The sequence below is a fragment of the Eleutherodactylus coqui genome, chromosome 3 (assembly GCF_035609145.1).
Source record: "Eleutherodactylus coqui strain aEleCoq1 chromosome 3, aEleCoq1.hap1, whole genome shotgun sequence".
Classification (NCBI taxonomy): Eukaryota; Metazoa; Chordata; class Amphibia; order Anura; family Eleutherodactylidae; genus Eleutherodactylus; species Eleutherodactylus coqui.
The window spans coordinates 47528121-47543668 of NC_089839.1; the positions used below are offsets into that span (position 1 = coordinate 47528121).

The window sequence follows — 15548 nt, forward strand, 5'->3', positions numbered from 1 at the left end:
GCGTTCAAAACGCTGCCTTAATCGCGGTAAAAAGCACCTGTGAGGGGCCTTATTATTAAAGCTTTTTAACCCTTTCCAATCCAATGACGGGCCTGCCCCGACATCATAATTTCCCTCCACAGCTCCGATGTCAGGGCAGGCCCGACACTGCAGTGCAGGAGTGCATCTGCACCTGATCATCAGACACATCGGGTGCAGATACACTCCTGCACTGGTCCTCATCGAGGATCCCCAAGGAGAGGGCAGGAAGGGTTTTTAACCCTTTCTGCCTTCTTTACACATTACATAGCGCTCAATTAGCGCTATGTAATGCACGGAGAATCCGGCCGGCGATCATTTGACCGCTGGTGTCACCTGACCCCCAGCGGTCACATGAACGCCGAGACGGGAGCCTGCTTACCTGTACGGCCTCTTCCGCATTCTCCCGTCTGTCTCCCGGCTCGGCGATCATGTGACCGCTGGGTGCCACCTGACCCCAGCGGTCACATGATCGCCGAGCCGGGAGGCAGAGGGGGAATGCGGAAGGCGCCGGACAGGTAAGCAGGCCCCCCAACGGTGCAGTGAGCACCTGCACCCTCGTGAACTCTGTCAGTTCAGGAGGGTGCAGGGAAATCTATTTTTTTCTCATCCATTCTCACCAGCTCCAATTTATTTGGAGCTGGGGAGAATGGATGAGAAAAAATAATTGGATTGGAAAGGGTTAAATCAGATTTTTTTAAAAACTAACCATAGAGCTGGCATTCGTGTACGTAGAAAAGCGCTTTTTGAAACTCCCACGCCATATGCTTATTAATTATGAGCAGTCCGTTGAGAGTATCTACATCGTTCCAGCCGCTTGAGGTCTCCTCTGTAAATGCACCCCGTCTCAGATCCAGCTGCAAATACATGCAGCGCTTTATCTTCCATCCCAGAACTGGAAAGCTGGCGAACTCCATTCTAGTCAATGGGGTCCGCACGGCGCTATTTGATTCCGGCCTGAGACGGAACCGTTCTGTTGTGGGAATTCCCTTTTCCAGCTATCGGAAGGAAAGCTGAATCCCCAACAAGTGTGAAACCATCCGAAGTACTGCAATGTATGTACAAAGTTACTCTTCTTCTTGTACTGATTCTAAGTTACCACCTGTATTCTAGCCCAGAGCTGCAATTTGCTGGTCTGTGCTGGAAACAGTCAGCAATTTTATTGCCAGGCATTAAAGGGGTTGTCCCACGGCAGCAAGTGGGTCTATACACTTCTGTATGGCCATATTAATGCACTTTGTAATGTACATTGTGCATTAATTATGAGCCATACTGAAGTTATAAGAAGTTTTTCACTTACCTGCTCCGTTGCTAGCGTCCTCGTTTCCATGGAGCTGACTAATTTTCGCCGTCTAATGGCCAAATTAGCCGCGCTTGCGCAGTCCGGGTCTTCTTCTTTCCTCAATGGGGCCGCTCGTGCTGGATGCCGGCTCCTTGTAGCTCCGCCCCGTCACGTGCCGATTCCAGCCAATCAGGAGGCTGGAATCGGCAATGGACCGCACAGAAGCCCTGCGGTCCACCGAGGGTGAAGATCCCGGCGGCCATCTTCAGCAGGTAAGTAAGAAGTCACCGGAGCGCGGGGATTCAGGTAAGCACTCTCCGGTGTTCTTTTTTAACCCCTGCATCGGGGTTGTCTCGCGCCGAACGGGGGGGGGGGGGGGGGGGAAGAGGGGGGGGGGGGGGAAGAGGGGGAGGGGGTTGAAAAAAAAAACCCGTTTCGGCGCGGGACAACCCCTTTAAGTTTCTCTCAACTATGCCAGAATGAATGTATAGAATACGTTATGTAAAGTCACTGGGCTAGCACAACTGCTAAGGGATTTCAGCTCTGAAGCCTACAGCATTGTGAATACAGTTCATTGCTATATTATAGGCTGACATGCAGGATCGGTACAAGATTACTAGTTGAATATAGGTAATTTCACTAGGCAGAATGTAATGCCCCATGTAACCATTGTTGTTCTGCAGTGACCTGGAGAGTGCCAAGAATGTCCTGTCTATTATGCAGGCTGCTGGCATAGAGCCGCAATGGGGCACACATCTCGCACTATTAAATGCATATGCCGAGAATGGAGAAATTGAGAAGATCAGAGAGGTACTTTATCTCTTTACATTTCTGTTGTATGCTGCTTCATTTCTATGTCCTATTAAGGCATGCGTGTCCGAAACGAGCGTCCAGCGTTACGATCCTGACCTTTCAGAGCTAGAGCAGAGGGCCAAGCAGCACTAAACTTGAAGATCGTCTGCATGGATGTCCCTCTGGGGTTAGAGACACAATTAGTTGCTCACTGGGGCATCCTCTTTCTAAGAAGGGGTTGCCCTAATGGAAATATCCCTTTTTTAAAGGGGTTATCTCCACCACAGTAAGTTATCCCCTATCCATAGGATAGAGGATAACTTGCTGCTGATTGGGAGTGTGACAGCGGGGACCCTCATTATTCTCTATTCTGAGGATGCTAATACCCCTTTTAACCATTTTCAATCCAATTTCCCTGTCGCACCCGGACATTCCCCAGCTCTTAATTATTTTGGGTGGGAAAGCGCTTAGTTGATTCCTTTGAGTTACTTAACCGAAACACCTAAAAATGACCTGTCATATAATTGATAAATCTACATTATTTATCAACTATATGACAATATATATTATCCGTTTCCCCAAAAATAAGACCTAAGAATACTTACCTAGCAGGCTCGGTCAAGCTCCTCCTGCTGTCCGGAGCTCCACCGTGCGTTCTGCAGTCCTCGTTCGCCTACCGAAGATCATTTCCTGGTAATGGGATTTATAAATCCCACCACCAGGAAGCAATGGCTCTGATTGGCTGAGCAGCGTTTAAGAACCAATCAATGCAGTGCTCGATGAACCAGTGCGATGGCTGTGATTGGCTGAGCAGCGGTTGATGAACCAATCGCAGCTATCGCATTGTGGAGATGGGATTTATGAATCGGCCAATCGATGTCACGGATTAGCGCGTCGTAGCTCCGGAGAGCAGTAGGAGGGATCTGGACCGAGTCTGCTAGGTAAGTATAATAAGACATCCCCTGAAAATGAGACCTAGCACCTCTTGTTGGTGCTTTCTTCTGCATAGTGTTAGAAACATAGGTCGGACCTCGCCAGCATGGAAGCTTTGCAGGGAAATCTTAATGTCAGGTGAAGTCCGACATTGGATTGGAAAGGGTTAATGTGTTTGCATAGCTGATGAACATTTTAAAGTAGTGATCTATCTTGTACGTTGGGCCTCCATCGATGCGGAAAATGAAGAGGCCGCAGTTCTTGTGCAGCTTCTTGCCTCCTGCCCGTGCAGGGAGCTGCAGCCAACCCTATTCCCCTTGAATCGAGTTGCTGTAGAACCGGTGGTTGGGAGCGCCTCTACACGGCACCTGTGGCACTGTAGTTGTCCGTACGGGTGGGGAAAGTTGGATCCCACAGATCATTAAGTGATGGCATATTCTAGTGATGGAACATCACTATATAAGATGGTCATGGCCCTCAAATATACCTGAATAGGCGGTAAACATGAATTCCGCACTCACCTGTGCACACTGTATGTCTATGTAAATATTCTCCACACCTCATGGCCCTTCAAATGGGTGTTTTTTTTTTTTAAAGTAACTTGCTCTTACTAGCCACTTTCTGCACTATTATTTCTACAGATTTTGAACGACAAAGAAATAAAAGTGCCACAGAAACAATTGACTTCGGTTATAATGGCGCTGGTGAAGTCCGGGAACTCGCAGTACATTTCTGATGTGCTTCAGCACATGCCGAACTGTGTACTCTTTACACAAGGTAATGTCATTTCTTGCTTAAAGGTCCTTGAATGTGGTAGCCAGCCTGGAAGTTTTCCACTGTGGATTATGCTGCGGATCTCGAATTTTGCAATGCTATGCGTTAAGTCAACGGCAAACCCGCAGCACTTAAGGCCCTTTTACATGCAAAGATAATCTTTCAAACAACTGAAAGATCAAAAGATATAGCGATCTTTTTGCATAAAGTGGTAATGGCCATTTACAGTTTATCATTCATATTTGCATGTAAAAGGGCCTCCAGGAGCTGTTTCACATGCCCAGTTGTGCTCACAACTGCATTGTTCTGCTCTTGAATCACGGCAATGTTATCTGCCAGCTCCTGTAGAGCTATCAGGGTGCGGTCTATTGAGAGGTGCTTTATCTCTCACTAGCTGAAGGATGGAATTAAAGGTCACCTAAAAATAATCATTCAAAAGAGAAGTGCACGATGCCTGCGTTTACACGTAACGATTATTACTCATTTTTGGTCATTTGGACGAATTTTGAGCGATGATCGTTGTTTTTTTTTTGCTGCATATTTCTGGCAGATATATTGTGCAAAATAGAATGACAGCAAGCAGAGATCTTCAAAACTGCATGGAGTAGAATGCATAACTTTTCATTACAACTACAATTAATTGCTAATAAGGTTAAACTGTAATACCTGTTTACACCTCTGTGTTTGCTATGGAGCTGGAAAGCCATAAGCTGTCCACTGTTGGTCTTAAGCTATTAGTTGCTTTAAGGTGCGTTTACATATGAGGGGGTTTTGGCACAAATTTGCAGCACATTTTGAGCTACTTCTGGTACCGATCCTTGGTAAAATCTGCATCATTTGTGGATTTTGATGCAAATCTGCAGCGGATTTCAGTGTTTCTGTTGAGGGGGTGACGTTTGCTGCACATCCGCCTCAGAATCTGTACCAGGAGTGCAGATTTTGATGCAGAATTTGACGTGGGATAGAACGCAAATTTTGGTGCTAGTTTTCCGCTGGAGAAAATCCACATCAAATCTCCTACATGTGAACGTACTCTTAGGCCTCGTGCACACTGGCTGATTTGAGTTGTGGAATCCGGAACAATTTGTGAAAAATGGAACCTGCTCCATCTTCCTGCGGATTCCGCATGGACCGCTTCCATTGAAGTCAGTGGAAGCCGTCCGCCATGTGCTGCGGTTTCTACGAGAAAAGCAGGAGTTAAAAATGTCCAGCAGCATAGAGATCTCTGGATCATTTAAAGTCCCAGCGGTCTGACCTTGGCGATCAGACATATATCTCCTATTCATTAGATAGAGGATAAATGTCATTAGTGGGAGAACCCCTTTAGGGCGCTTCAGATGTAGCAGTAATGCTGCGGATTTTCCAATCCGCACCAAAGTACACATGAAAACTGCATCAAAAACCGCACCATTGGTGCAGAATCTGACATAGTTTTGCTGCGGATCTGCAATATCGGTCCTTTAACCCTTTGCAATCCAATTTTGGATTCAAGGTTTCCTAGGGAGCTTTCTCTTTCTGCCATTATGCAATGGCGCCATCTGCTGGCTAGAGCCAGTACTGCTGTATGGGACATGCTGGAGAGGCCCCCTGACAACAGAGCGGCCAGTAATATACAGTAAGAATACCCTGCCGGACATCATCTGACATCAGAGCTGTACAGCCTTCAATCAGAATGTCTTCAGGCGTCAGACAGTGGATTGGAAAGGGTTAAAGGGGTTGTCCCGAGGCAGCAAGTGGGTCTATACACTTCTGCATGGCCATAATAATGCACTTTGTAATGTACATTGTGCATTAATTATGAGCCATACAGAAGTTATAAAAAGTTTTATACTTACCTGCTCCGTTGCTAGCGTCCTCGTCTCCATGGTGCCGACTAATTTTCGCCCTCCGATGGCCAAATTAGCCGCGCTTGCGCAGTCCGGGTCTTCTCCTCTTCTCTATGGGGCTCCGTGTAGCTCCGTGTAGCTCCGCCCCGTCACGTGCCGATTCCAGCCAATCAGGAGGCTGGAATCGGCAATGGACCGCACAGAAGCCCTGCGGTCCATGAAGACAGAGGATCCCGGCGGCCATCTTCAGCAGGTGAGTATGAAGACGCCGGACCGCCGGGATTCAGGTAAGCGCTGTGCGGGTGGTTTTTTTAACCCCTGCATCGGGGTTGTCTCGCGCCGAACGGGGGGGGGGGTTTAAAAAAAAAAAAACCCGTTTCGGCGCGGGACATCTCCTTTAACTTGAAGGGGTGAAGTTGGCTGCGGATCTGCAATAAATTCTTTAGCAAAATCTGCATAAGGAGTATGGAATTTGCTGGTGGTTTGTTGGTTTCAGTTGGGGAAAACCTGCACCGCTTCTGCTTTGTGTGAACATACCCCAAACCACTCTTTCGCACACGACTCCGGTAAAATAACGTGTTTTACCGCGAATTTAATGGGCATTTTTGAACGCATGTTTTTGCGTTCGACAGCAGTTGTTTTTTTTTACCACACCCGTCATTGTGACGAGGTACGTTTTAATAAAAAAAACAAAAACGTGCGAAAGTAGAGCAGTCAGCGCTAGTCTGCAAGGCCCTATTGAAATCAATGGGAGCGTTGTACCAAAATTTGCGCGGCGTTAGAAACTCAGCTTTCATGTTATTATGGTAATTTCAGAATTGAATGGACACTCTCACGGTTAAACAATTCTGGTAAATGAGGCCCAGCGTTTCGAAGTCTTCTATTGTCTCTTTGTGGACACTAATATGCAGTTCTCTTCTTCTGCGCAGATATCATTAATCTCTCCTTGGCCTTACTGACTCAAGGCTATGAAGACGCAGCTCTGGACGTTTGCAAAATGATCAATTCATGGAAACCTGCCAACGAAAATTCAGAAATGCAGGCTGGCGACTTCTTCCTTCGTCACTGCGTTAATTTAAATATGGTACGTAGAGTTAAATTAGAAGGGAGACCTAAGATATGGACTGTAGAAGGCCTTATTCAGGCGGCCATGTCGGACGTCCGTGGACGGGCCATGTATTTCATGGACCCTTTTATGAGGCTATGTACATGGCTGAAAAAAAAAAAAGTTGCATGTTTTTTTTCTGGTTCGTACCAAGGATGAGAATAGGACACTCGATTGTCCCTACAGATCAGACGGCACACGGACGAGTGTCCTAGTGCTTTGTGATGCCAGTTGTGCTTGGCATTCTTAGGCGTAACTGTAACCCTCCCAAGTAGTATGATGGCGTATTCCCAAATGAAGTTGTAAAAACAGAAAAAATTAAGTATGTTTGTATTGATTATCTTATATCTGACTTTTTTTTTTTTCTTTCTCTTGCCATTTTGCTCTTGTTTTGTTTGCGCTTGCTCTCTTTTTCCTTCTTTCCTTTTTCTTGCTTCCTTTCCCCACTTTTTCTTTGCCTGTCTAGCCTATCAACGTTCTGAACAAGTGTGCCGACGAGTTGCAGGCTGCAGAGATGCACACACAGCCCAGGCATTCCCTGTTGAGATATGCTCTGATGAGTGCTAATTCAGGTACTTATGTTGTCTTACTTCTTGTTTTTGGTTCACTTATAAGCACAAGGTATGATTTTTAGTTAGGGCTCTTTCACACAGCTCCCTGAATCTTGGCCGCAAACCGCATAAACGAGAGGCAGCCGTGACTAAATTGCAGTTGCCTTTCACATTTTTTTCGCCCATTCAGAAGGCCCGCTCTGAATACTGTCGGCCGGGGAGAGTGAGTGAGTTCAGCTTTGCAAAACTCCCACCCCCTTCCCTGTCCTGCTCCCTCTCCGCCCCTTGGCGGCCGCTGGCGTGGGACGGGATGGGAGCTTGGCTTAGCTAATCATGCTAAACTCCCTCCCCAGCCTATGGGAGATGCCAGGGGAGGAGAAGGGACTTTAGCAACATGAGCTGCTGCTTCACTCCCTCCCCCTTCAGCTCCCATAGGAGTCTATGGGAATGGCTGACATATTCCGGTAAAAGATAGGACAAGACCTATCTTTTCCGGACAGTCTAGGAATGCGGCCGTCCAGAATGCGCACCGTATGCGATATCTTGGCTGGCCGATTTTACGCACTGGAAAATCTCCCATCTGAACAAATGCTTTAGAATCCAATGCTTCAGACGGTCGCAATTTTCGGCTGGCGTTCTATCGTGGCAAAATCGCCACGATAAAACGCTTGTGTGAAACTAGCCTTGGCTATAGAAGGGATTTGGGTGATTCGCGGTTAGCGCTGGATACAATTAGTATGTAGCGTTGAGTCCTAGACTTGTAATCACTGTTGCTTGCGTTTTTCTTAGTAATTCCTTACATCATCATTCTACTGTCTTGTTGTTGGCCTCCCTTGTTTCAGACTTGGTCATAAAGCTCATGAAGACTCTGAAGGACGAAGAGCTGTTTCTTAAATCTCGTTACTTCCGGCCTGTGTTTGATCGTCTGCTCAGCAGTAAAGACCTGCCAGGTTTGCATCTCACTTGTTACTTTGCTATAGTAATATACTTTGTAATAACTCACACTATACATTTTGCGATTTACTTGCTGCAATCACCAAATTCTGTTGGCGCATCTATTATATCCTGGCTACAGTCACTTCTGCCATAGAAGTGGACTAATGACTGTTATGTAGTAGATATGGAACATTGTGCAACCTAAGTAATTGGAAAGCATGTGACTTTTCACCGAGGTGTCTGTTTTTATTACTGCAATGCTTCTAAATGAATTCATTGCAAATTATCTCAATTTATAGTTTTCACTTTTTTGTGTGTGTGTGTGTGTGTGTGTGTGTGTGTGTGTGTGTGTGTGTGTGTGTGTATATATAGCTTCTGTGCAAAGTTATGTGTTTCCATACATAAAGTTCAATATTCTTCTATAACCACCCCATCCATATGGTCTCCTACTGCCTCAAGCAAAAAGGATGGATGGTATGGAGTAACGCCTAACTGCAAGATCCGACTACACGGGGGTTGCTTGTTGTCTGTTACCATGGAAACACAGGTCTGTATAGGAGCTGTATACACAAAACAGTAGCATATTTTGAATGAAGACCGTTTACGTATTTGCCTAATTTTTTATTCAAAGCGGTTTTCCCATGAATTGAAGGTATGCTCTATCCACAAGGTATAGGTGGTAACTAATTGATCAGAGGAAGGCTTACTGCTTGGACCTCTACGATCGCTGGAATGGAGTGACTGTCGAGCATACATTTAAGGCCAGTTCACCATATACCATCTGGCTTTTTTTTCTTCTTTCTTGTCTGGTGTTCCTATTGAAACGCTGGGGAAAAGCTGATGCCGGAACTGATCCTTCAGTTTTCTGTAGGACAATTCATGGCATACGGTGCATCAGTTTTCATTCCGGATGCCTTCCTGTTCCGGCAGAAAACACGTTGCATACAGACATTTTCTGCCTAGCCATGGAGACAGGAGTGGAACACAACTGGCCGGACTCAGCTGACGTATGTGAACCCACACTCAATGGGATTGCTAGCGATAGCCAAGCTCTTGAACTCGGCAATTTCCGACTGTCCCGTTGCAGTGAATGGAGCAGCAGCACTCATGCTTGACCACTGCTCCATGCGATCACTGACCTTCAGAATGCCTGTTCTCCGGTTCCGTGGATTTCCGAGCAGTCGGCTGTGGATAGGGGATAACTTCATTCCATAGGCCAACCCATTTAGGAAGTGTTGGACAAGTGAAGAATAAAAAGTTGCACAAATGCATACCTTTTAATCCATTCCGATTGACTTGGGTTACTATTCATTATAGTGTAGTATTCGAAATAGTTTATGAACCCTTGATATAAGAACTTAATACAGTATGTTTCCCAGTATGATATGGATGATGAAAGTGAAGTTCCGTTTATCTCGGGTCTCCTGTGCACAGGCTATATCCACCATAAAAGCGTAATAATTAATCCATTACTTGTAGACAAGAAATCCAAGTCTTTTGTTTCAGACGAATCCAGACCTTCAAAGAGAGTCTAAATTGTCAATTTAATTAGTATTAAAGTATGATCGAAGTGATGAGTATAGCAATCAGAGCAGACGTCTTCTACCAAATGTGCGACTGACCTAAGCGACTAAATATATAAAATAAATCCCTTATGGAACCTTAAGTGGTCCTAAGCATTTATAACACTTTCCTCTGTTACACGTGGGACACCATTAGAATGGGACCAAATTAATACAAATACGTTTCCCCCCCCCCCCCTCCCCGTCGTAGAGTACGGTATATTAATTCTTTGAGTTGTATTAGCGGCAGTTCACAAAGTGTAATCTCATAAAAAAAGATGCTTTTAACAAAAGTAGTTTACCCTTGGGAAACAAAAAAAAAGTATTTTTCCATCTTATCACGCTGTATAATGTACTGTAGATTGAAATGCGGAATTGCTAGCGTGACACGAGGTGACAAACAAAATGCACAAGAAAAAAAAATACAACGAAAAAGAATAAAAAAAAGAAATGCTTTTAGCCTATTTAGTCTTGTTGCAATTTCAGCTAAAATATACATTGGCATTAGTGCTCAGGAGTAAAGTTGGAAGCTAATAGTCCCTAATTGTCCATGGCTATAAAGCTTGGAATGTCTTCTGAAAGCTACTTTCTTAGAAAGTTATCCCTTGAAAGTTGACAAGAGTCTTAACGTAAATGTCCACTCTTGAACGCCGTGTTTTGTTGTTTTTTTTCTCTTAAACCTGTATGGGTCCAAAATTTCTTGCTCAAATTATTAATAGAACTTCATAGTGGTTGGAAGTCTGGTTTTTCTAATATAAATCGCATGTGTAGGCATAAAAGATAAATTTCTGCCTGCTGCCACCACTAGGGTGAGCTCCAGAGCTTACCGCATACTTTGTAGTCATTGACCTTAATAAAACGGTATACTGTAAACTCCCCCTTGTGATGGCTGCTAGAATTTTGTAACTCTATACAGGCTTTCTGGAGCCATGAAGATACAGTGTATCAAGAAATTGGCACAGAACTTTGAACCTAAGAGCGATACCTCATTGGGTTGTTTTTTTTGTGCCTTCCTCTGGATCAACATTGGGGGGGGGGGTCATAGGCTGAACTGGATGGACATGTGTCTATTGTCAGCCTTACATACTATGTAATAGTAAAAAGGTGGAGACTGACTAAAAGACTTGAATAGCTTCATTGGATCAGTGCGTAGCTTGACATGTTCTATTCGAAGAGTCCTACCAGCCATAATGGATAATAGCAATAAGGCCGATTTTTACACCAGCATGATATGGGTGGGTTTATGTAGCCGTAATGGGTCAGCAGACCTGCGGTTGGGCTGGGACACTTGGCTCATACATGCCTCCATAATATACACTTGTGAAAAGTGTCCCGAAGTTCAGCATGGTGTACAAATCATCTTTTGCATACTTTCATGCTACGTAATGTTCTATATTAGTCAAAACTACTGACGGCTTTACGTAGTGGGGAGGGGGCGGGGCTCAGACAATCGTATATGTATGATCAGATTATCAGCTGCACCGATATAATCAACTTCTGCGGGTGTGACTGCTTTCTGTCCATTGAGTTGCTCCACTACTCTAATTGACAACTGTAGCCGTCTTCTGGTTGGTTGCTTCTACATGGCGCTGTCGGTAGTAATAATAATAATAATCTTTATTTGTATAGCGCCAACATATAGTTTTGCATCAACAAGTATTGACAGACTCTTTTTAAAGTTGGGATTTATTCATACAAGCCACTCCCAATAGCTAATCCAAATAAATTTACATCATCTTTGATCTGCCATCACTACAGCATGCATAGCCAACATGGCGCGGGAATTCAATCTCCAAATCGTGTAAGATCACATTCGCCAAAGCATTACTATTATACATCAAACCATCGTACCCAACAACTTATTCAATGTACTACCTGTGTGCTGGATCGCAAGCTAAATTCGCATAGGAGTGATATAAAGAGGATATTAGAATTATACGTCAAACCATCGCACCCAGATCGATCATTCAATGTATTACTTATATGCAAGATTGTAAGTCAATCCCGTGCAAGAATGATATAAACGGGACCTCCTAATCATAACATCACTGATGTACAGTATATACAGCCCTGCCAGTATACTACAACAATAAACCAACCATCCATATGACCCTATCAGTCTTCACATTAGTGCGGCATTAATCGACCTCGAACTCAGAATGCCTCAAACTGCCAGATGGATGGGACATTTAAAGGGGTTGTCCAGCGAAAGTAAGTGGGGGTATACACTTCTGTATGGCCATATTAATGCACTTTGTAATGTACATTGTGCATTAATTATGAGCCATACAGAAGTTATTCACTTACCTGCTCCGTTGCTGGCGTCCCCGTCGCCATGGTGCCGTCTAATTTCAGCGTCTAATCGCCCGATTAGACGCGCTTGCGCAGTCCGGTCTACTCCCTGGTGAATGGGGCTGCTCGTGCCGGAGAGCTGGTCCTCGTAGCTCCGCCCCGTCACGTGTGCCGATTCCAGCCAATCAGGAGGCTGGAATCGGCAATGGACCGCACAGAGCCCACGGTGCATCGTGGGTGAAGATCCCGGCGGCCATCTTGGTAAGGTAAGTAAGAAGTCGCCGCAGCGCGGGGATTCGGGTAAGTACTAAACCTTTCTTTTTTTTTTTTTTAACCCATCCCTTGGGTTTGTCTCGCGCCGAACGGGGGGCCTATTGAATAAAAAAAAAAAAAACGTTTTGGCGCGGGACAACCCCTTTAATTTCCAAAGTTGTGTGGACATTTAACATTCCGTATAAACAAACAAGCGACTATGGTAGAAATCACATCCACATTCAATGCAGGGGGCCCTACATGTAAATCCTGCAGGTCAGTGCAACGTTCTTTAGCTTCCATGTAATATAAGAGCAGAAGACCCACCACAGTACGTCTCTTAGCACCTTACACCAGACAGGCTCACCTGGGCTCCTAGAACACACAACATGTGGCATGGTCCTGAGTTATGGTACCAATTCTTTCGGGCTGATGGTAGGGTTTGTGTGTGGTGCAGACCCCATGAAGATCTAGACCTCCAATGTCAACAAGCCACTGTGCAGGCTGGTGGGGGGTCTATGGCATCAGATAGAAACAGTTTACTAAAACCTAACTTTTATTATGATAAAACTAAAATAAAAAGGGAGCTGATAACCATGTTAACACAAATGGCAAAAAGATTTAAAAAAAGAACAAAAAAAACACCTCCCTGACCTGAGACGACCCCAGTCAAGCTTCCACTGCATGGAATCACCAGATGAAGGGGTACTAATGAGACAGAAGAGTGTATAGGTAACAAAACGTCTCCTTCAGATATACCAGTAGCCCATATCTAATCTACTCTGTGCTGAAAAGGCCACCTCCTTATCTCATATTGCTCTAGGTAGATAGAAGACTATAATGCTCATGGCACCCCAAAAACACGACTCTTGTCATTGTATAACAAGCTATTCAGCTAGCCACGCTGGAAAAATCCACCTAGAAAACTTGCCATACGTGTTCCAGCAGCCTTATCCCTAGTTACCTATTCAAAGGGTATCAATAGCATAGGTAGACAAGAGGATAGAAAAGATCAATATATTCAGCCTTGATGATGGACTGAGCGTCACATAGTAACTCAAGGCCAACGTTCGATGCCGGGTTATATAGCTCATAACACCTCTATCCTAGACCTAACCCATTGGAGCGACCAAATGAAAGGCCACAGTAACGCATGCCCACACCCTGCGTACACACGCTCAACCCACCAACCAAGTGTGTGAGACAGATGTTATATTCATGAGATGGTATCCTATTTGTAATCTCGTGCCCATTGATTTACCTCTTGTTGCCATCGTCAGTTTTGATGTTGTACATAATAATGTTTCTTTATATAGCGCCAAAGCAGGGGAAACAAACTAAACCCCGATTACATGCAGTAATCAATTGATGGAAACGGGTGTGGGTCCTGCTTCAACGAGCTTACACACTACAGATCATGGGGTGATACAGAAAGTAAAGGGGCTGGAGATGTGCAAGATGTGGAGAGTGTGGGATGCTATACACCTAGACGATGGTCAAATTTGAGTGTACAGTGCCTAAAGCGGTATCACTGCAGGAGACGATTGATTGCGGTTGGCAGGGATTGCGATCAGTGGGATAGGTAGCATGTTATGAGGTGGAGTACAGAGGGGTTTGGTTTAGAGGATATGGTATGCCTCCCCGAAGAGGTATGTATTTAGAGCACGCCTGAAGTTTTGTGAGTGTCAGGGGTTGCCCAAAAAGTTTGGGGTAGCGCATTCCAGAGGACTGGTGCTGCTCTGGTGAAGTCTTGGAGGTGGAAATGAGGTTTGTGTTAATCTGATTTAGCTAATAGAGCGGAGGGCACAGGTTGGGTTGTGGATTCAGATGGATGCAATGCAGGGCGACGAGGTGCTGTGGATGAGGGTAGTGATTTTGAATTGAATAGCGGTTGGACAGGAAGATGAGCCTGGCTGCCGCATTCAGGATGGATTGGAGAGGGAATAGCCTGGAGCAAGGGAGGCCGATCAGCAGCAAGTTGCAATAATCAAGCCAAGAATAGATTGGGGCAACAGTGAGCATTTTTGTGTGTTCACGGTGAGAAATGGGTGGATTCTTGCGATCTTGAGGTCCAGGTGACATGTTCGGGCAAGAGATTGGATGTAGGGAGTAATGGAGAGATCAGAGTCGAATATAACCCAAGAAAGCAGGCGTGCTCTCTGGGAGTTATGGTGGCGCCACACACTGAGATGGAGATGTCAGGATGAGGTCGGTTAGTAGAGGGCGGAAACACCAGTAGGTCAGTTTTTGAGATTTCAGATTTAGATAGAGAGAGGACATAGTGTTAGAGACAGCAGGCAGACAGTCGGTGGCATTCTGAATGAATTGTGCTGTAATGTCATGGGAGATGATGTATAACTGGGTATCGTCAGCATAGAGATGGTACTGAAAGCCAAATTTCCTGATGGTTTGTCCAATAGGGGTTGTGTAGATGGAGAGGAGGAGGAGGGGGCCAAGGACCGAGCTCTGGGGGATCCCAACAGCAAAGGGAAGAGGAAGAAAGTAGAACAAGCAAATGATACACTGAATGAGCGGTCAGATGGGTAGGAGGAGAACCAGGAGAGAGCAGTGTCCTTTAGTCTGATGGAGCAAAGTATATTGAGGAGGAGTTTGTGGTCAACAATGTCAAACGCTGCGGAGAGATAGGAGGATCAGTAGGAAGAAGTCACCTCTTGACTTAGCTGGGGTCAAGAAGAAAGTTTTCTGATGGCTTATAAGGTGGGAGTAAACCAGGCGTTCTAATAGTTTAGAGATGGAGGGGAGGTTTGAGATGGGTCGGTAGTTGGTAGCATAAAACGAGTCAAGAGTCGTTTTTTTTGCGGGGGACGACGACGACACATGATAGCATGTTTGAATGAAAAGGGGAAGATGCCAGAGGTCAGAGAAAGGTTGAATATAGGGGTGAGATGGGAGATGACCACCGAGGAGAGGGACCAGAGGAGGTGTAAGGGGAGAGGGTTGCTAGCACAGGTGGTGGGGCGAGCTGTTAGTACTGAGAGTGCTGAAGACTGGCCACATCGTCACAGAGTCCTTTTGTTACTATTTTTATGGATCGTTCCTGGACTTTCCATTGCTTACTAGCCATGAGGACATGTTCTGCTCAATCAATGCATCTTTTTGGGTGTTGAGTTATTTTTCAATTTTTATGCGGTTTGGCTCTAAGTAAGAGCAATGTGTAAATGTACATTAAATGCTTTAGTCCTTGATTTCATTTTATATCTGTTG

At 45.2% G+C, this 15548-nt stretch overlaps 1 protein-coding gene across 1 annotated transcript in view; it reads left to right on the top strand.

Moving 5' to 3' along the window:
- The window catches only part of LRPPRC (leucine rich pentatricopeptide repeat containing), a 156899-nt gene that overhangs the window by 19733 nt on the left and 121618 nt on the right, over positions 1–15548 (top strand). Inside the window, exons 7-11 of the mRNA XM_066595564.1 lie at positions 1984–2110; positions 3667–3802; positions 6555–6709; positions 7197–7302; positions 8124–8231. Coding sequence (XP_066451661.1) covers positions 1984–2110; positions 3667–3802; positions 6555–6709; positions 7197–7302; positions 8124–8231 — 632 coding nt within the window. The remainder of the gene's footprint in view (positions 1–1983; positions 2111–3666; positions 3803–6554; positions 6710–7196; positions 7303–8123; positions 8232–15548) is intronic.